The 23,337-nt window shown below is 36.9% G+C and overlaps 1 protein-coding gene across 6 annotated transcripts in view; it reads left to right on the top strand.

Moving 5' to 3' along the window:
* Positions 1-1,380: 1,380 nt before the first annotated feature.
* LOC105465596 (transmembrane protein 244) overlaps positions 1,381-23,337 on the top strand; it is a 43,169-nt gene continuing 21,212 nt past the window's right edge. The window contains exons 1-4 of one of the 6 annotated variants that reach the window (XM_071096449.1): positions 1,381-1,533; positions 1,712-1,800; positions 16,987-17,072; positions 19,523-19,596. In XM_071096449.1, the coding sequence (XP_070952550.1) occupies positions 1,768-1,800; positions 16,987-17,072; positions 19,523-19,596 (193 nt within the window). In that variant the 5' untranslated portion in view covers positions 1,381-1,533; positions 1,712-1,767. The other 5 variants (XM_071096450.1, XM_071096451.1, XM_011714099.3 and 2 more) reach the window with 5 other exon arrangements.

The raw sequence follows: 23,337 nt of genomic DNA, 5'->3' as shown, positions 1-23,337 counted from the left end.
CAACCAGAATATATAAGGAGCTCAAACAACTCTACAGGAAAAACTCTAATAATAGGATTTTAAAATGCTCAAAATATCTGATAGACATTTATCAGAAGACATACAAATGGTAAACGGGTATGTGAGAACTGCTCAACATCACTGATCATCAGAGAAATGCAAATTAAAACTACAAAGTAATATGACTTCACCCCAGTTAAAATAGCTTTTATCCCAAAACAGGCAATAACAAGTGCTGGTGAGGAGGTGAAGAAAAGGAAACCCTCAGACACTGTTGGTGGGAATGTAAATTAGTACAGCCACTATGGAGAACAGTTTGGAAGTTCCTCAAAGGAGCAAAAATAGGACTGCCATATGATCCAGCAATCCCACTGCTGAGTCTATACCCCAAAGAATGGAAATCAGTCTATCGAAGAGGTATCTGCATGTCCATGTATATTGCAGCATGTTTCACAATATCCTAGATTAAGAAACAACATAAGTGTCCATCAACAGACAAGTGGATAAAGAAATGTGGTACAGGTGCAGAATAGAATTCAGTCAATGGAAAGAATGAGATCCTGTCATTTGCAACAATATGGATGGAACTGGAGGTCCTTATGTTAAGTGAAATAAATCAGGCACAGAAAGACAAATTTCGTATGTCCCCACTTATTTGTGGGAGCTAAAATTGAAAACAATTGAACTCATGGAGAGGGAAAGCAGAAGAATGGTTACCAGAGGCTGGGAAGGGCAGTGGGAGGAAAGGGGGAGTGTGGGGATGGTTAATGCATACAAAAAAGAGAGAGAATGTATAAGATCTAGTATTTGATAGCACAACAGAGTGACTATAGTCAATAATAATTTAATTGTACATTTGAAAATAACTAAAAGGGTATAATTGGATTGTTTGTAACACAAAGGATAAATGCTTGAAGTGATGGAAATCCCACTGACCTTGATGCGATCATTACATATTCAATGCCTATATCAAAATATATCATATACCCCATAAATACTATGGGTATATTACTGTATTACTATGTAATCACAGCAATTAAAAATAAAAAAATAATAATAATAGAGTTGGTGCCAGTAAAAAGATGAGAGAATGGATTGTAAATGAAGGATTGGTTCTGGAGCCTCAGGACTCAGAGAGACACAGAGCTCCAATACTGCCTCCTGGCAGTTTCTGGAAAACATTCCACCCACTGGACTGTGGCCATTATTTTAGAGTATGGGAATCCTTTTGTTTCCTAACAAAAAGTCATAATTTTTACATTTCTTTGTCATGATGTGAAAGGAACTGATGATTTCTTTCTCAGAACTCTGTGGCCCTTGTGAGTGAAACAGAGAGGACAGGCCATGCTTCAACATGAATGCAGCAGCATCCTTTGGAAACAATCTCAAGACCTAACTGAAAACCAATGTTTCTAATTTAAGTATGAGACAGTAATTACTCATACAGCCAGAAAGGATTCCAAGTCCCTGCCTATTTGCAGCACTATCTAAAAACAATCAACTCATCTTTCAAATCTGACCAAACTACAAATGGTATGAGAACTCCGTCGTTTAATAAGGATGTTCATTTTGGCACTCAGCAGCTTACGCATGGCTCGCAGATGGCATCTGTCTCATTTTGCGTAATCCAATCATCCTGCACTACTGCGTCTCACACTTAGTCTTCAGGAGTAATTGAAAAGCTCACGGTGACAATTGTGTCTTCTTCCAGATGTCATCGCTATAAGGAGTGGGGCTTTCATCACCTCCTTGACGTAGGATGTGTACATGGCTCTCCAGGTCAGAGTTGCTCCCAGCAAGGTAAAGAGAAATTACTTCTTTGCATTGCCTTTCAGTGGCTGCCTAGCACTGGTGTAAATGAATATGTTCTATAAATGGCCTCTCTGTCAGTGGGCAACTTGTTTCACTTTTGGCTGGGTACCATACAGAAAACATTCTGCTGCACGGCTTGTATCTTGTGGTAATAGGGCAATATAAAGGCACCCATGCCCAAGAAAGGATTCTAAAACATGTAAATAGTGGCTGTTTAGAAGGCACCATTTTATTCAGAGGTGAGCTCTCTGGTGTTAACACCTGCACGTCTGCTATCGTTTTCTGAAATCATGACAGTTTGTTCTCAATCTTTTTTTCTTTCTTTCTTTCTTTCTTTCTTTTTTTTTTTTTACAGGGAGTGGTTTTTATTTTTGTAACTTCTAAAGGGTGTGCAAAATTTTAAAGGCAAAGTTTTGAAACATTTCAAGCTGTAGGTTTGTTAGTTTCTTTTCCCCCCCCCAGGCTAGTGCTAATAGTTGTGTTTTACTTCAGTGTAAAAATACCCCTTAAAAAAAAATCAAAGAATCTAAAACAAGGAAATATGCAAAGCCTCAAAGCAGCTGTGTAAATTCACACAGGCTTTAGGCCTATAACGAGCCAGGCTTAAGGGAATGATAGTGGAAATCAGATTTTTACTTAAAAATTAAATTACAATTACGAATGAGTGCTACATTCATTTTAGTAAAATATCAGCACCGTGTGTATTTCCTCAAGCTTTTTCTTTACACTGCCATCATTACCACATATGTCATCAGTGAGTAATGTTGAGCATGACAACAGCTAAGAAAAATTTTCAAGGTCAGTAAAAACATTATTTCAGGAAAAATATTTATTAAAAACTTATTTTTAAGGGGTTTTTAAATTTCATAATTTATGTATAGATTTGGGATTGAACTAGCAATAATAACTTCTGCTGAAGAGATAAAAATTAAAAGATAAAATCCTTTCTCTTAAGTAGCTTACACAAAGAATGGGGGTTCTATAATTAGTCGGGGCTTACACACACACACACACACACACACACACACACACACACACACACACACACACTGCAGGGAAAATATCCAGATAGTTGCTGCAGTTCCTCACTATCTTAGAATTATCTGAGCTTCATGTGTAGAATTACAGCCTTAGAACATTAGAATAATAGTGAATATGTTTGAAACAGACAGGTTGTTGACTATCTGGACTCTCATTATACATCCCTATAAGTTATGAGTTAACTCTTCTTTTAAGTGCTTGTTCACTGTCAGTATTATCAGCACAATAATTACCGATATGCTCATAAATTAATAGTAATAGCAAAAGTGACCATCTAGAGAGAACTCGAATACTCAACAAACATTTATTGAGTGCATGCAATGTGCCAGGCATTGGGCTAATTAAATCCCCCCTATCTCTACACTTTAAACGAGAGAAAAGCTGACTCAAGGGAAAGAGTCATGGCCAAAGGCCATTTAACTAATTTGCTGTCTGGGAAAATAGCACAAGAACTGGGAAGAAAGTCCAAGTCTGAGGACTGCTAAATTGTTCAGAATACAATGTATTCTACTCCTGTAGACGACATGTTTCCTAACTATGTTAAACTAATGTAAACTTTCCTCTGTAAAACAAATGTTGTAAAAATCTCAGAAGCACAACACATGCCTGCATATCCTCAGGGCTGTTCACCTGAACTGGAGAATTTCATTCATTCAGGCAATTTCAGAGGGAACTACTTATCAGTAGGATGGATCCTTTGCTGTGATTCTTCAGGTGAGAGAGTCATATCTCATGATTTCTCCAGGAATTGTCCAGAGAACTACAATGCAGGCTTTCCCATGGGGAGAAGAAAGAGAGAAAGTATTATCTATTGAGCACATACAGTACTTAATGTTAAGAATTGTACACATGTTCGGAATACAAATCCCTTATGAAACTTTACCTATAGACGAGTAGAACGAAACTCAGAAAGTAAGCAGCCAATGTTACACACCTGCCAGTCATTCAGATCACTGGGGGAGAAACTCCAGCATATCTGACTTAGAGTCCACATACTTTATTAATAGACTATGGTTCCGGCCAGGTGCGGGGGCTCATGCCTGTAATCCCAGCACTTTGGGAGGCCAAGCCAGACAGATCACTTTAGGTCAGGAGTTCAATACCAGCCTGGTCAACATGGTGAAACCCCATCTCTACTAAAAATACAAAAATTACCTGGCTGTGGTGGTGCACACCTGTAGTCCCAGCTACTCAGGGAGGCTGAGGCAAGAGAATCCCTTGAAGCCAGGAGGCAGAGGTTACAGTGAGCTGAGATTGTGTCACTGTACTCCAGCCTGGGTGACAGAGCAAGACTCTGTTTCAAAAAGAAAAAAAAGACTATGGTTCCTACTATAGTGGTCTTGTCTTCCATTATTTCTTTCCTTCCATCCATGATTATTATTCAAAATATATTTAATGAATACCTATGAAAGCCTGACCCGTATTTTGGGGGCTGAAGAATTAAATGTGATCAAATCAGTGTCTGTCTTTTAGAGACTGGAGAAAGAAATGTATACCTCCAAAAGTAGGTATGCTACAATGCAAGCATGATCAGATCTATAAGACAAATGTAATATTATGGAAGCAATAAAAGAAAATAGAGATTGATTCTGTCCTGAAGTGAGGGGTGGAGTGAGAAGATGGTATATGAGCCAGACCTAGTGAATATAGTTACTTGCTCTGTAAAGAAGAGTGAAACTATTGTAGGCAATGGGAACATTCTGCTTTGCAAAATCACACAAGGGCTTCCAGTTTCCATAGAATAAATGGAGAAGGCTATAACAGAAGAACTAGGCCTAGATTTCACAAAAGAATTCCCCTAAGTCTTCAAAGATCACATACTCCCAATGCTACTTAAATCATTTTTGAGTATAGAAAAACAAGAAAAGCCACAAGGAAGTTTTATGAAACAAGAAATATATTGTCACCTAAACTATATAAGATAGTACAAAAAAAAATTATAGATCAATCTCACTTATGAATACAGAAGTAAAAATCTAAACATATTAGCAAACAGAACCCAAGAACTCATCATAAAAATAAAACGTCATGACCAAGTGACATTATTCCAAAAACATAAGGATGGTTCAATATTAGGTAATCTACTAACGTAATTTAGATGTTCATAAATCTAAGCAGAAAATCATATGATCATCTTCACTCATCTTCATAGATGCTAAAACTGCCTTTGACAAAAATTGGCAATCGTTCCTGAACCATTCCTGATTAAAATACTGAATAAAATAAGAACTTATGATTTTGTCTGATCAGATATATAACTGAAATATATATATATATATAACCACACATGCACACACACATTGCAGTCCTAAAGCTGGTATATTACTTAATGGAGAATACTAGCGGCATTTACAGAAAGGCCAAGAACAAGGCAAGAATGTCCACTAACTCCACTACTATCTAAACATATGTTAGGGTCAGGCGCAGTGGCTCATGTCTATAATCCCAACACTTTGGGAGGCTGAGGTGGGTAGATCACCTGAGGTCAGCAGTTCCAGACCAGCCTGGCCAACATGACAAAACCCCATCTCTACTAAAAATACAAAAAATTAGCCAGGCGTGGTGGCATGTGCCTGTAATCCCAGCTACTTGGGAGGCTAGGGCAGGAGAATTGCTTAAACCTGGGAGATGGAGGGTGTGGTGAGCCAAGATCTCACCATTGCACTCCAGTCTGGGCGATAGAGCTAGACTCCATCTCAAAAAAAAAAAATTTTTTTAAATAAAATATATATGTTAGAGATACTATTCCATTCAATCAGATCAGAACAAATGAAAGAGCCATGATAATTAAAATAGAAGTAAAACTATCTCTATTTACAGTTGATATCATAGTATATATGGAAAATCCAAAACAACAATGAAAACACTAACACAATTTTAAAAATCAGTAAGGTAATAGACTATTAAAATACAAAAATCAGAAGCCTTTCTATAAACAAACAATAGCTAGTTAGATAATGTAACAGAAGAGGAAACTTCAGTTGTATTAGTAGCAAAAAGAATTTATTTAATCATAAGCTTAACAGGAAGTGTGTAAAATCTATATGAGAAAAAAATTAACATACTCCTGAAAAATACAAAAGTGGACTTGAATAAGTTTGGAAATTTTTCTTGTTTTTGAATGGTACTCGTAAACATAATAAAGCTATCATTTATTCCCATCTTAATAAGTTTGGCATAATCTCAATAAAAATAACAAAGTTGTTTTTATGGAGCTAGTCAAGTAGATTTTGAAGTTTATATGAAAAAATAAAAATAGTTATGAGAACCCTAAAGAAAAGAAAAAGGAGAGGTGACTAGCCTTACTAGATATTTTTAAGCAGTTTTATTGAGGAATAAATTAATATACAAAAAGTGTACTTATTTAATGTATACAAGTTTATACATTTGAACATTTGCAACACCTGTGAGACCATCACCATAATTAAGATAATAGACATATTTATCACCTCCACAAGTTTCCTTGTAAACGTTATAAAGTTTCCTTGTGCTCCTTTGATGGTTTCCTGTGTGTGCATGCGTGTGTGGTAAGAACACTTAATGCAAGCTCTATCCTTTTAACAAATGCCTTGCCAGATTTTAAAACATACTATAAAGCTTCTATAATTAAAACAGTGTGGTATTGATTCATCGGTAGATAGTTCAATGGAGGCGAATAGAAAGTTCACAAATAGACAAACGTGTATATGAAAATGTAGTAATGAAAAAGACAATATCCCATTGGAATGTCATAAAGCAAGGAAGTATAAAAATGATGGGGATATGTAAAAAGAACACAGGTGGTATCTGGTAGGTGCTCAAATTGATCAAACTTGGGATAATTTGAGCATCAACAGGAATCATGATGTTAATTAATTATGGCACACAGAAAACAAAAAAGACCATAAGTTATCAAAAATAAATGAATAAATAATAAATACATAAATTAATATGTAAGTTCAAGGGTAAGAAAGGAAATCTCTTCATGGAAGAATATCTACTGAAATGCAGAAGAAAAAATAAAATAATAAAACCATCGATTTACAATACCAATATAAATAATTGATTCAGACGAGATATGTTGATGAATGGCTAAAAAGTTTTGGGGGAACTGGGTATTTATATAGTCTCAAGTGTCACCCCACAGATTACTTATTAATTACAAATGATGAACAGTGCAGTGAAAATAGATCTAGTAGATATCACCTTTACCAAGTGATCAAACTGACCATCAGTAATAATGAAAGTCATATTTTACATCTTCTCATAAGATACAATGGGAAATGCACAATATTACCTTTGTAGAATTCTTCCCCAAAGAATCTGATCATGAGGAAACCATCAGACAAATTCAGAGTAGGTTACTAAAGAGACATGACAACCAAATGTAACATGTGAAAATATGATTGATTCCAGAATTCTCAGATTTTGAGAACAATAGAGAAAATCTGAATATAAACTCTATATCAATAATATTTTATATCTATGTAGGATTTATTGTGTGTAGTAATAGTTTTGAATTATAGGAGAATGTCCTTTTTCCTGCCTGTGAGAATTTGGGAAAAATACTTACTAAGTTCTTTGGAAATTTTGTCTTCACTTTCTGTCATTGAGAAATAAATGTATTATAATGTCACATTAGCTTGACACTATACCCCACCGTCTTTAGCAAGGCTGTCTAGAACAGTATGCATTTCATCCACCAGAACAAGTAATTCATTTTTTAAAAAAGAAAAATATCTTCACTAACTTGATAGAACAATAGTGTCTATGAAGTTTGGGTATGTGTTTCTTTATTGTTAGTGAAGTAAAATATTACATTTGCTCGTTTTAATTGGAAATTTGTCTCTTGCCCGTTTTGCTCAGGAACCCAGACCTGTGGCTGTCCCATGTGGAAATCCTGCCTGAGGGGAAACTCTAGGACAGGTCTAGGTTTCTGTTTGTCACCTAGACCAGTTCCTATATCCTCAGTAGTTATTTCCATTGTAATCACCTGAGAGGTTTGTTAAACTGCAGTTACCAGCGTTAAGAATAATAACCTTTGTGAACCACTTAAAGGCCGTGTATGTGGGCAGATGTTGAATATGAAGAGTCTGGACCATTGTGATTGTTCCTAGGAGCCTAGATCTTCATGAAACCTAGCTTATCTCTTTTCTGTGAGGTAGCTTTGCAATTACTTTTAGCAATTATGGATGCTTCTTGACTTACAATGGGATTACGTCCCAATAAACCTGTTGTAAAGTTGAAACATTGTTAAATTGAACCGTTGTAAGTCAGGGACCAGCTGTAATCAGAACCGCAAAGCTTTTTGTTCTGACCAGGATTCAATAAATTTTATATACAATTGTATATACAATTGTAACTCTTTAAGTGAGTAGCTTTGTGAAAATCACTTAATTTCTCTAGGCCTCTGTTTTTTCATCTATAAAGAGGTGACTATAATCCTAACTCACATGTTTAATCAGATGAGTGAGCTCATCTAGACAAGTACACAGTAAAGAGTCATAAATGTTGGGTATACTTGCTTGTTCTAATTATTTTCTGTGTGATTATTTTGTCTCTTCTTACCTCTTCCTTTTTATCCCCAGGAAGTCTGAAACAGTTTTGGGCAGAATGTCAACACCTGATAATTATCTCCTGATTGGTGGCTCTCTCACTGTACAGCAAAGATTGCTTTTATCTGGGGTACTGTTCAGTGTGGCCTGGACTCTGACCAATCGTAACTGATTCTACTTAAATAACCAGAATGTCTGTGGAGCCATCCTTCTATTAATTCTAAAACCGTAACAAATCATCCAACAACTTATATTCTTTGAATACCTAATGTGTGTCAGGAACCACACCAGACACTACACATATATTAGTGAGCCAAATGGACACATCTCTTCCTCCCAGTCCCTTCTTAAATAAAATGAGGTAAGTAGCATAGAAAAAGTAGACCCTGTATCTTTTAGCAATTACTTGCAGAACCATAAAATAATATCTAGAAGACATCCCACTAGGGTGTTATTAAACGCAACAACAAGAAAAACTCGAGAGCTAAATGAAGAGAGGTGGCTCTCAGCTCCAGGAGAGTGGAATGAATGTGAGCTTTTCCTTTTTGAATTATGCCCCATCGAGCCAGTGTAGAAATTGGCAAGGCAGTTAAGTGAGTTACACTGCTGAAGTACTCAGCTCCACTTAAGCTCTGAATCCTTAGGGATGCCACCTGCACATACTCATATTCTATCCAGGTTCCAGCCTACCCTTAGCAAAGATAGTGCTCATGGTTTTGGGAGATTCTAAGTGTGCAAATCAATAGCACTTTCCTCTATCCTTTTTTACATAGGTATAGCCGTTTCTTAATTTCAACTTATTAAAACTGCTTTAGTTTTTAGGGCAGTAGAAGGAAGGCTGGTATCAAAATATTTTGATTGAAAAAGATGACAAAGATGTAAAGACCAGTTGTAGCAGACCATTTTCTGAAAGCAACTTGTAAAAACATTCATTACATCATAAATGTGCACATTTTGCAGACTGGTGCACATTTATTTCATTTTCAGAATAGGATTGTAAAACAAAAAAAAAGGTGGAAGCTTTTTAATAAAGAAATTGCAGTTATAATGATCTGTGTTTGAATATTATAAATCTTCAGACTAATGAGGGCTTTTTTGGGAGAAAAGAGAGTGTTAGGGAGCATACAGTAGAGACTAAGAAGTCAGGGGGACTTCTTGGAGGAAGTGAGGTATCAGTTTAGACCTGAAAAGATGAGTGGGAGTTAGTTTTCCAAAGAGAGGAGTCATTAATTCTAGATAGGGGGAACAGCATTGAACTTTTCCAGATATAGGAAGTACTTAAGAATGGCTGGAGCACCAAAGAGGAAAGTGAACACAAAGGAAATAACAGGACCCACGGGTGACTTTCTCATATGCACAAGATAATATTGTGAAATGTTCTTGTGTTTTCCTTTTCTACGAGTTCCTCCATTGGAGGTGATGTTGTGCCGGAAAATTAGACTTGGTGTAGTGGGAAAGCAATGAAGAGGAACATTCAATGCTGTGGGTGCTCGTTTGTTTTTTCAACTTCCAAAATGAGCTCCATCAATAGACTGGAAAGAAAATTCCAGAGGGAGCTTGAATAGGCTCTGCAGGGATCTGCCTGAGGAGCACCAGATCTTGAGGGAGGTGGTGAGGAGGTGGCTGGGGGAGAGGCTGAGACTGGATTGCAGGTTGTGGGGCTCGTATGGAGAAGAGCTGGAGAAGGCAGGAGAAGGCTACCTAGAACGGTTTGTGGCTGGCGCCAGGGCGCTAAAAGGAAGGTGAGGCACTGTTTGCAGACAAACCCCTCGTAGAGCCCTGTTAACCTGCTGTTACTGGGGGAAGGTGTGTTTCTCCTTGCCAGTAGGCATAGCTACCTGCCTCTTCATTGCCCTTGTATAGTCCAGCAGAACAACACGCCCTCTGGTCCCTGGGACTTTGCTGAGTCCATGGACTTGCTCAGTGACCCTTTTCTCTTCATGCCAGCCCCATCTCAATGGGCCAGAGTACTTGTAAACCCCCTGAAACCGTATGTCCTTGACCCCAGAGGAACAAACAAGGCGAAGTGCCAGCTTCTGTGCTCCAATGATAAAGATGGATCATACTTGCTGTCTGGCAGTGTTGTTGTGAGGATTAAAGGAGATAAGGTTTGCAAAGTGGCTAGCTTAGCGTCTCGCACATACAGGTATTAAGCAAAGGTTACCCCTTACCACATCCCTCAGGGATGTTCCTCAAAATTGTATTAATCAAAGCATGCTTTAAATTTTGTGAAGATGCTCACTGGTTGAATAAATTTATTGAAAAAAGGTATTACCAAAAAAGTAAACATATGCAAATTTAAATAAAATGGTATAATGAATCCCATTTATCCCTCACCTAGCTTCAAAATTATCAACTCCTATTCAATCTTGTTTCATCTTCATTTCCAGCTATTCTCTTATCTTTTTATTTGGAAACTAAACCAGACATCATATTGTTTCAACTGCAAACATGTCCTTATGCATCTTCAAAGACAACGACTTAGAAAAAAATACCATACCATTATCTTACCTTAAAAACGTAGCAATAATTTTTTAACATTATTAAATATCCAGTCAAGTTTAAATAGCCAAATGTCTCATAAATGTCTTAATTTTTAAAAGTTTATTTGATTCAGGATCCAAATATATTTAAAAACATAATAAAAAGTTTGGCAGTAGCCAAATATCTAGACAGCTACAAATTCTGAATCTCACATATTGGCTTTTCCTAGAGTGCAGCAATAATATTGTATCATAATAAAATAATGCTCCCTCATTTGGACCACATTATTCAGTGCTTTTACTTTGTTAATTCAATACAATTATTTTCCTAATCTCAACTTGGCCACTAAATAAAGGTGTGTCCTTGGGCTATTCAATCAACTTGTCTGAGTCACAGTTTTCATACTTTTAAAAACAGAGTGTTGAACTAAAATTGATTATTCATGCCAGGTGCAGTGACTCATACCTGCAATCCCAGCACTTTGGGAGGCTAAGACAGGCAGATCACTTGAAGTCAGCAGTTTGAGACCACCCTGGCCAACATGGTAAAACCCCGTCTCTAGATAAAAATACAAAAAATTTGCTGGGCGTGGTGGCGGACGCCTGTAATCCCAGCTACTCGGGAGGCTGAGGCAGGAGAATTGCTTGAGCCTGGGAGGTGGAGGTTGCAGTGAGCCAAGATCATGCCATGGGACTCCAGCCTAGGCGACAAAACAAGACTCCTTCTCTAAATAAATAAATAAAGATTATTCAGCATGCTTTCATTGTGAACTTCTGGGTGGGGGCAGGACAGCACAGGGTTGAGAGGAAACATCCAGCAGATCTGGCCTAGAGCCCTGCCACATGTAGGCCACATGAGCTGGGATTAGTTCCTTAATCTCTCTTTGTCTCGGTTTCCAAGTCTGTGAAATGCAAATGAAAGACAGCCAAACCCAGAAAGTTTTTCCTGTATGCATATAGTGGTGGGGTACAGGGAAGGGTGAATACAATGAGAAAATATGAGTACAGTGATTGTCACGTAGGAATCCTCAATAAAATAGTCAATATAGTTAGGCTATCGACTGGGGCAGGGGATGAGGAGATGAGGCTGGAGGACAGGCAGAGGTGAGAACTGTCTTGTCCACTGTCCACACATGGCAATTTAGTACTTGAAATGTGGCTAGTCTGAATTGAGATGTCTTGTAAATAAATTACCTTTTGTACTTCTAAGACGTAGTATGAACAAACAACATAAAATATCTCTATTTTTGATGATTCATTTATGTCAAAATCATAATATCTTGGATATGGTGTGTTAAATAAATATTATTAAAATTAATTTTACCTTATCAACATTTTTATAAATGTGGCTATTAAAAAATTTAAAATTACATATGTGGCTTGCATTGTATTTCTGCTGGACAGCACTGGGCTAGATTATGGATTACCATTCCAGTCATTTAGAACTGATAGTGCTCCCCTTATTGTCCAACCAATCAGTAAAATTGGGTTGGAAAACTGGGAGATAGAGTCAACAGTTTCCTCTCCCTTAACCCCCACAAGTTATCTATTCTGTTTCCTTAATAGTTCACATACCTGTCCTCCTCTCCATTTCCATTGCAAACCCATTTAAATGCTTCCCCGACCTAATGGCCCCTCTCTAGTCTATACTACTCCTTAAATCTTTCAGTCTCCCCAGGGCCTTCAGAGATATGCAAAATTCCTCATTAAGGCATAAACTTCCCTTCACCTCTGACTTCAGCTCTTTAAACCTCTCCTACCAAAACTCCTCTCCATCAAGTTTGGCTTCACCCAGGTCTTTGCAAGTGCTTCTTGTGCCTATGGACACCCCTGCCACTGCTCCAGCTCATCATAAGTAGAATAAGGGTTGAGTCAGAGCAGCACTTGCATCTCAGCTCAGCATTTTACTGTCAAATGTTCAGAAAGTTACAAGAGTTCTCTGAGCCTCATTTTTCTTCTCTCTAAAAAAGGATTCTACCACTCAGAAGTTTTATAAGGATTAAATGAGGTAATGCAGATGTGATATCGTAACTCAAGAAAACCTACAATAAATGTTGTCAAGATTTTCTGGGGAATGTTCATGCCCCCTTCACACATGTGCATGGAAGCACACAAACACACACACACATAACCTACCCATTCTCTGCTGTTGTCTTGCTTGGGCTTACATAGCACTCCATACCCTCCTCAATTATACCTCTTCTCTTCGTATTGTAGCCATTTCTTCACTCATTCTTGCCTCTAGATCAGTAGTTCTCAAAGTGTGGTAATAGGTACAGCTGATGCAGCATCAGCTGGGAACTTGTTATGAACACAAATTCCTGGAACCCATCCCAGAATTACCAAATCAGAAACTCTGGGGCTTGGGCCCTGTAATCTGTGTTTTAATAGGACCTTAATGTGAGTCTGATGCTTGTACATTTGAGAACAACAGCTCAACTGCATCTCTATGGCTTGGACCACATCCAATTTACCTTGCATTGCCACCCCGCCCAGTAACTATTTGTCAAATGAAAAAAGTGGAAGAATAAATCCTGATAATGATGTGAGGCCATAAAAGGATATAAAGCAGAGGAAGTGATGGGCTGATTGTTTTTTAGAAAATACTTAGGTTCCATAGACTCCGTAGGGTGTAGATTCGAGGAAGAACATAGTAAAAGCAAATGAATTTGCTTATGAGAAAAGTATTATTTGAAAATCTAGACTTATAATTCAGGTAGAAAAATTGTTTACAAACATTATGTCTTGCTTTTCCAAATATTTCTTACAAATCATTTTAAAATATATTATTTTGATATTATATTTATATTTAATGTTTTCTAAATTTGTCAGGAAAAGTCAGTGTATCTCTATGTAAAGTTTGTCAACAAATATATTGTCTCACAAATTATAATTTAATTAAAAAATGGTGCCAAATGTCTTACACAGATTTAGTATTTGTAGGTTTTCTGGGTATGTAGTACAATCCTCACGTTTGGATTATACAAGGGAAATTTTATAGTAAGTGAATGTATTAAAACATTAAAATGTTATTTAAATTTTAATATTAACAGAGATAAGAATAGTTTCATGGTTGAAAATACGTGTTAGTATAGAGACTATATATTATTCATCTTACTTTGGATTGAAATGAAACAAAGCAATCATCTAGAAAGATCTAAAGGCTATTCATGCTCAAATTAAAAGAAAAACAATTGATATATCAATACATGGTAGGAAGAATAAAGCAAACCCAAAGACACATGACTCTTAAAAAAATTATAGTGCTGAAGAAGCTCCCAGCTGCTCCGTTTTACATACCCATCTCCCAGCAGCAAATTCTTATTCCAGCAGTTGGGGAAGAATTGAGCCAGTCGATGCATGGGCCTCAACTCAGGCAATACCTCCACATTTTCTTTTGACCTTCAAAGACTCTTTGCTACAAAATGAGGGCTTTTAGCTATTTCCGTATTGATTCCTTCCCAGTGGAAGATGTAGTTTCCTGCCCAACTCCTTCTTCCCTGCTAATAGAACTCCAATTTTTCTTTTATTGAGGCAGTAGGTGCCTGTCCCCGGAAGCGCAGTCATGATGTCATAAAGCTGCCATGGTAAACCCTTTTACTCTACCTGTGATTGTTCAGTAAGTGGACATGTGGCCCTGTGGCGGACAATGAGACATAATGGGAAGGCTGTTTGCAGCTTCTAGGAAGGATTTTTATTCTCTGATAAAAGAAAGACAGCTGTGGGAAGAAGGTCTCTTTTGTACACATTCCTTTTAAAAAATCATGTTGTGTCAGCTATCATGGAACCACAGGCTATGCAGGTCTTAGGGAGAGAATGAGGAGCATGGACAGGAGGGGACCAAGGGTTGAGGAAGGAGAGACTGAAGGTCATAAGGGAGGAGAGATTAAGAGACAAGGAATGTGAAGGCCAGGCACGGGGTGGCTCATGCCTGTAATCCCAGCACTGTGGGAGGCCGAGGCAGGCGAGTTTGAGACTAGCCTGGCCAACATGGAGAAACCTCGACTCTATTAAAAATACAAAATTAGCTGGGCTTGGTGGTGCATGCCTGTAATCCCAGCTACTAGGGAGGCTGAGGCAGGAGAATTGCTTGAACCTGGGAGACTGAGGTTGTGGTGAGCCGTGATAGTGCCATTGCACTCCAGCCTGGGCAACAAGAGCGAAACTCTGTCTCAAAAAAAAACCAAAAAAAAAACACCAAAAAACAGAGACAAGGAATGTGAGATCCTGAGGGTGAACTGGGGATAAGAATCAGCGAAGAGAGATGAGACTTGGTGAGCAAGGCTGGGGGTGGACATAGGCAAAGAGTAGGGGGTGTTGAGGATGGTGTGGGAGCAAGGGATGGGGGAAGACTCTGAAGGTCCCAGAACCTTGGAGTCCTGTTTTCTCATGGCCCTGTCAGGCTTCACATCCTACCCATTTAAAAATAGTTGAAAGAAGTAGGTTCTTGGTAGATCTGTAAATTTGGTCCATTCAGCCACTTGGTTGTGGTCTACTCTCTGCTAACTAGCTTCTCCTCCTGCCTCTAGCTGTGGGCTCCTTCTGTACCTAGGCAAGTGAAAATATGTGGTCAGTTTGGTGAATTGGTCATTCAAGTAAAAATAATAATAAATCTAAAGTGCTGGAGTGTGGGTTAAGCAAAAATGGCTTTAAGATTCTAAAATAAAAGAATAAACTGAGTAAATTGAGCATTTCTCATGTGAAATGCTGCGACCTTTATTATAGTCATAAGGATATCTTTGAAAAGGTTAATAGCGAAGTTTGGCACATTTTTGATTGTTTGTTGGCTTTTTAAGTGTTTCTTCATGTGAATTGCCTATTTATATACTTTGTCCATTTTTCTATTGGTTTGTCTTTTTCTAACATTTGTGTGAGTTTATATATTATAGATATCAATCCTTTTCCTGTGATATATATTGGAAATATTTTCTCCCAACCTATTCCTTGGCATTTAAGCCTATAATCCCCTTGAAATTTATTGTGGTGTCTGGTACAAGACTGGAATCTAATGGGATTTTTCTGTTTAGAAGTTAGACTATTTTCACAGGACCATTTGTCAAATAATCTTTCCAATTCTCATTAATCTGCAGTGCTTCTTTCTTAGGTCTCAGATGTGGAAGAGTCCATTTCAGGACCATCTATTGTGTTTTACCAAATTGCTCTGTAAATTCTTGTACAGAGGTTTAATTATTGTGGTATTATGTGGGTTTTTTGATAATATTATTTGGAATTTACCTGTTCTCATCTTTCTATAGGTTGGTGCAAAAGTAACTGTGGTTCTTGCCATTATTATTATGACTGGCAAGATTATATTATTATCACAGCTGAGGTTTAGAGTCATTTTGTCAAGTTAAAATACAAATATTGGCATTTAGGAAGTTTGTTCCAGTGAATGGAGCGTAAGTGATATGGATTTGTATATTGCATTAATTCTTGGTGCAAATGTGTGAGATGGTAACCTCTTCAGCTAGCAACATTTTAAAAATATGTAGTGTTTTATAAATTTGTCAGGAAAAGTCAGTGTATCTCTATATAAAATTTGTCAACAAATATATTGTCTCACAAATTATAATTTAATTTAAAAAATAGTGCCAAATGTCTTACACAGATTTAGTATTTGTAGGTTTTCTGGGTATGTAGTACAATCCTCATGTTTTTGGATTACACAAGGAAAATTTTATAGTAAGTGAATGTACTAAAAAATTAAAATGTTATTTGAATTTTAATATTAACAGAAATAAGAAAAGTTTAATGGTTGAAAACACATACTAATATAGAGACTATATATTATTCATCTTATTTTGGATCGAAATGAAAGCAATCATCTAGAAATATCTAGAGGCTATTAATGTTCAAATGAAAAGAAAAACTAACTGATTTCAATACATGGTAGGAAGGATAAACCAAACCCAAGACACATGACACTTAAGAAAATTATACCGCCGAAGAAGCTCCAAGATGGACACTTTGAAGTCCTTCCCATCCCGTGGGTCCTTAAGCAATACAAGGCTAGCCAGCACTATCTAGTAATCATTCATCATCTTTTGCCAAACTAGTTACCAAAGACCATGTGAAAAATCCCAAGCTCTTGGACCTCACATCTGTTTTCTCCACAGGTTGTTTTGCAGAAGCTTCTTCTGTGTGTCATCCTGTTCTACACCGTGTACTATGTGTCCCTGAGCACGGGGTGCATGTTGTTTGAGTAAGTAGCACATTGTCTTCAAACAGAATTAAAAAGCTAACATTGAATAGGAAAGACTTTTATAGTTAACGTTTCATATGTCTTTATGGATTAGAGGATGTGGATTTTTTTTTAAGACATAGTTTCTTACTTTTGTTTATTTTTTATTTTTTGGTAGAGATAAGGTCTCACTATGTTGCCTAGGCTGGTCTTGAACCCCTGGCCTCAAATGATCCTCCTGCCTTGGTCTCCCAAAGTGCTAGGATTACAGGCATGAACCACTGCATCCAGCCTACTTTCATTATTTAAGTGAAAATAGGCAAATGTTCTATCTCTGAAAATGATAAAAGTAACAATCATGAATTGAAGTGGATAGAATCAGTTAGGACTGTTTCTCTTACCTCTTTGGAGGATGTTCATGGAAAGAAAGTGAACCCATTACTCCCTGGTCTGGTATTGAATCAGAGAAGGCTTGAACAAGAAAGGCGCTTAACGATCATCCACATCCAATTTAAATAATTTCTGTTAGGTTGGAGATAGCTTTTGGGAGGCAAGAGACCCAAGTTCTTACTAACTTTCTGAATCATCTTGACCAAACCACAGTGTATCTCCTATTTCAGTGCCTTCGTTTGTCAAATGGAATAATCCAAAAAAGAGTTATTATGAGGACAAAATGGGACAATACACGTATTTTAATGGTATTGTTTTTATGTAAGTGTAAAACATTATTTTTTCAGGTAATTTTTTGTCTTGCTATGGTTGAATTTTGTCTCTACAGATTTTGGCTGCCAATATATTGGTTGCCTTGAGATTCATTATGTGTATTTACAAATGATTTCTTAGAAATTGAGTGCTTACACAATTGAATTTTATTGTGCAAGCAAGGAATTCTATTTCAATGCGCAAATTAATACCAATATGCAACTATCAAAACATAATGGTACCAGTGTTTGCAATGGAAAGAATGTTACTCAGCATGCTTGCAGGCAAGCCCATGGAGGAAGTATCTGGCGCTCACATGCAGCCTCAGCCTGTTTGCTGGGACTGGAGATGGTGAGGCTATGCCGGGGGCAAGGAGAAGGCAAGACTCTGTAGGATTCTCTGAGCATTCAAGGGTTTGTAGTTAACATGAGTCAGAGGTGAGGAATTTGAAGTAATTAGACCTTAAAGCTTCAGGAGGCAGCAAACTGGTTGGCCAGCTGCACACAACTACAAACTTGGGTATAGTATAAAGTCCAGTTGTGTGCTTTATAGTCTCAGATTTTAGAACAGGAAGGGAACTCAGAGATTAATCTCTTCGATTTACAGATAGGAAATTGGAGCCCAGAGAGGTTAGGTGACTTGCCCAAGTTCATGGTTATAACACTACCGGGATTAGAACCTGTATCTTGTTGTTTTTCAAGCCTCCGCTGTCTCCATGGTATTACATTCTCCTTCCATGTTTGATGGCAGGAAATACCAAGATTCTAGCTGAGACATCAAATAAAATTAAAGTAGAACTTAATTGGACAAAGAAGACAATGTGGACAAAATGTTATTTGGCTGTTATCCAAGTCAGCCAGTTTTTAAAAACTCTTTCTTTTTAGCTCACTTCATTTTTTTCTGCTTAGTAAGTTTTTTTTATATAAATGGTATCATATAATAGGTGTCATTTTATAACTTTTTTCAACATTACATTTCAAAAATATATCCATAATGAGATGTATTTAGCATTTTATTAATTCTAACTGCTACAGTAGCTCACTTAATGTTAAAAAATATGTTATAGCACCATTTGGGTGAACCTATTTTACATCTGTAGAACTACTGGTTTGGCCCTAAAGTGAGCTTACATTTTGTAGCTAGACATTGCCTTGTCCCTTGTTACCTTTTTTCCCTCTCACCTAATGATTTTTTTTTTTTTTTTTTTTTTTTTTTTTTTTTTTTTGAGACGGAGTCTCGCTCTGTCGCCCAGGCTGGAGTGCAGTGGCGCGATCTCGGCTCACTGCAAGCTCCGCCTCCCGGGTTCACGCCATTCTCCTGCCTCAGCCTCCCGAGTAGCTGGGACTACAGGCGCCCACAACCGTGCCCGGCTAATTTTTTGTGTTTTTAGTAGAGACGGGGTTTCACCGTGGTCTCGATCTCCTGACCTTGTGATCCGCCCGCCTCGGCCTCCCAAAGTGCTGGGATTACAGGCGTGAGCCACCGCGCCCGGCATTCACCTAATGATTGATCTGAAAGTTTGCTGTAACTGTTACCACAACTTGTAATTCTAGCAAGAAGAGTGAGACGTTTGAGTCAGAAAAAAATTCTATAGAGATTATTATCTTCACTGGTGATTTCTTCCCATTTCAGCTAGTTTTGAAATGTGCCATAATGTGGGTAAATGGAGTAACTTATCCTTGTATGAGAATAGTAATATGCGTTGCTTTGATGTGCAGTTATGAACTGCTTCATCCAGAGTAAACTGTTTTCATTTATAACATCTTTAGGGTGCATGAGTTGGATGTCCTGGCACCATTTGATTTCAAAACAAATCCCTCATGGCTCAACATAAACTATAAAGGTAATTGTTTTAATTTAAAATTCTTATCAATTAGTGAACAAAATGCCATTAAAAATAAATTTTTTAATAAAAAAATTTTAAATATCAGGCCTATCTCACAGTCATCTATGTATTTTATCTGACTTCAAAAATTAATTAGGAAAAGTGCTATCAAAAATTTTAAAGTTGTAATTCCTTGGAGGTGGAATAAGATGGAATAAGTGGAGAAAAGGAAGGAGAATTCTTATATAAATTTTCATTTCATTGTATTGGGGTGAATTTTTATTCATTATTTTTAAAGAAAAGGACGAATAATAATGTGTTGATGTAGAAAAATATTTGTGAGATATAAAATAGAAAATTAAATACAGCAAAAGAGTTCATATAATACAATTTCATTTTTGTAGCATAAAGTAAAATACATGGTGTCAGTGATAAGAAGTCTGGAGAATTATGCAACAAATTGTTATCTCCCATTTGGGATGACAGAGAACTTTCATTTTCTACTTTGTACATTTCTGCTTGGTTTTATTTTTCTTCCCAAAATAGTATAGAACTTGTTGCAGAAGAAAAACAATAAGAAAGAATACACTAAGGCAAAATTTGTCTCTTTTAAATTTGGCATTTTTGTTGAATAGTTATTAATTAATATCTAGTATGTTCATTAACCTTATGTATATTAATAATTACACCTAAGTACCTTGAATATATGTAAAATATTCTTGTTTGGGGGCTCTTCATGGTGAGTTTCCTACATCTTTAGAAAAGTAAAATTTTAATGTGTTCTATCATAAAATAAAACATATTAATTAATGAAAGTTTAGAAAATATCTACAAGCAGAAAAAAGTAAAATAAATCACATACTTACATTCTATATACAGTAATTACTCTTAATATTTTGTTAAGTTTTTCCCTATTCTTGTTTTTTAATGTGTTGTCAATTCCTTAAATCATACAATTCACTAGAAAACCATTGGAGAATCTTTTTGGGGTACAAATATGCAAATATGGAAAAATTGCTGGAGGCCAGTGAAATGGGATTTCTAGTATAATTTGTATAGGAAACTTGTTCAGTTAGAGTGACTGAATTGAAATAAAAAGCTTTAGAACAGCCTCCTCAAATGGGTATCCTTTTTTGGTGCCATTATTGATTCAATTTTGGATAGCAAAGCATACGTGAGAACGAGATACTTCGATTCTGAGATACAAGAGGTCTAACACTTTATCTTAACTTTCTTTCAGGCACTTCCCTAGCTTTTACCAACACTATCCACAAACGATTAAAAAATATAGTCCCAGTAAAGAGTCAGGTATGGGCCATGTGTGTGTTTTGGGTAGAGGGAGAGATTGAACACTCAATTGTCATTATTTAATTCTAGTCTTTGGGTCAGTCATTAAAGAAAAGGCAATATCACAGGCTTATTGGAGAAGGCTGTGTTTTTTCATAGCGGAGACCAGTGATGATCTTTTACATAGCAGGGATTAGTGAAGATCCCCAAAATGCCTGGCAGAGTTTACAGTCGTCCTTTCCTCTCATGAAACACAAACATTTGTACAAAGATATCAATAAACCCTAAGCCTATTAAATCTTTAATTTTGGGCTTGGGGAGATAAATGTCATAACTCTTCAAAGTTGTTGCTCTGAGAATCTATACTTGTCTAATCTCAGAGATATTAATAAAATATAAGAGTAATCTCAGAGACTTTGGCATGTATTTATTATGGTCAGGTTTTGTGTAGGTTTCAATAATTTTGTCACCCAAGAGATCAGTTTTAGCAAGGACACTGGAAAGTGTGAGTCCAGTTAAAACACTCCAATTACTAGTATCTTTCCTCTGCATCGCAGAGAATAGTTTGCAAATTTCTTTCATTTTACATTAAAATCCTCCCAACAACTTTTTGAGATAAATAATACTCCATATTCCAATTTATGGAGAAGAAAACAGACTTATCTAAAAGTTAAAATCCTGCTCAACATCTTATAACTCTTTATTATTATTATTATATTTTAAGTTCTAGGGTACATGTGCACAATATGCAGGTTTGTTACATAGGTATACATGTGCCATGTTGGTTTGCTGAACCCATCAACTTGTCATTTACATTAGGTATTTCTCCTAATGCTATTCACCCCCAGCCCCCGACCCCCCCGACAGGCCCCAGTGTGATGTTCCTCGCCCTGTGTCCATGTGTTCTCATTGTTCAACTCCCACCTATGAGTGAGAACATGTGGTGTTTGGTTTTCTGTTCTTGTGATAGTTTGCTTAGAATGATGGTTTCCAGCTTCATCCACATCCCTGTAAAGAACATGAACTCATCCTTTTTTAAGGATGAATAGTATTCCATGGTGTATATGTGCCATATTTTCTTAATCCAGTCTATCATTGATGGACATTTGGGTTGGTTCCAAGTCTTTGCTATGTGAATAGTGCCTCAATAAATGTATACGTGCATGTGTCTTTATCATAGAAAGATTTATAATCCTTTGGGTATATGCCCAGTAATGGAATTGCTGGGTCAAATGGTATTTCTAGTTCTAGATCCTTGAGGGATTGCCACACAGTCTTCCACAATGGTGGAACTAACTTACACTCCCACCAACAATGTATAAAAGTGTTCCTATTTCTTCACATCCTTTGCAGAATCTGTTGTTTCCTGACTTTTTAATGATTGCCATTCTAACTGGCATGAGATGGTATCTCATTGTGGTTTTGATTTGCATTTCTCTGATGACCAGTGATGATGAGCATTTTTTCATATGTCTGTTGGCTCCATAAATGTCTTCTTTTGAGAAGTGTCTGTTCATATACTTTGCCCGCTTTTTGATGGGTTTGTTTTTTTCTTGTAAATTTGTTTAAGTTCTTTCTAGATTCTGAATATTAGCCCTTTGTCAGATGGATAGATTGCAAAAATTTTCTCCCATTCTGTAGGTTGCCTGTACACTCTGATGATAGTTTCTTTTGCTGTGCAGAAGCTCTTTAGTTTAATTAGATCCCATTTGTCTATTTTGGCTTTTTTTGCCATTGCTTTTGGTGTTTTAGTCATGAAGTCTTTGCCCATGACTATGTCCTAAATGATATTGCCTAGGTTTTCTTCTAGGGTTTTTATGGTGTTAGGTATTACATTTAAGTCTTTATCCATCTTGAGTCAATTTTTGTATAAGACGTAAGGAAGGGATCCAGTTTCAGCTTTCTACATATGGCTAGCTAGGTCTCCTACCACCATTTATTAAATAGGGAATCCTTTCCCCATCTCTTGTTTTTGTCAGGTTTGTCAAAGATCACATGGTTGTAGATGTGTGGTGTTATTTCCAAGGCCTCTGTTCTGTTCCATTGGTCTAGATATCTGTTTTGGTACCAGTACCATGCTGTTTTGGTTACTGTAGCCTTGGAGTATAATTTGAAGTCAGGTAGTGTGATGCCTCCAGCTTTGTTCTTTTTACTTAGGATTGTCTTGGTTATGTGGGCTTTCTTTTGGTTCCATATGAACTTTAGAGTAGTTTTTTCCAATTCTGTGAAGAAAGTCATTGGTAGCTTGATGGGTATAGCATTGAATCTATAAATTACTTTGGGTAGTATGGCCATTTTCATGATATTGATTCTTCCTATTCATGAGCATGGAATGTTCTTCCATTTGTTTGTGTCCTCTTTTATTTCGTTAAGCAGAGGTTTGTAGTTCTCCTTGAAGAGGTCCTTCATATCCCTTGTAAGTTGGATTCCTATGTACCTTATTGTCTTTGTAGCAATTGTGAATGGGAATTC

Source organism: Macaca nemestrina, chromosome 5 (genome assembly GCF_043159975.1).
Source record: "Macaca nemestrina isolate mMacNem1 chromosome 5, mMacNem.hap1, whole genome shotgun sequence".
Lineage (NCBI taxonomy): Eukaryota > Metazoa > Chordata > Mammalia > Primates > Cercopithecidae > Macaca > Macaca nemestrina.
The sequence above is the reverse complement of the archived record's forward strand: the minus strand, read 5'-3'. Positions and strand labels throughout refer to the sequence as shown.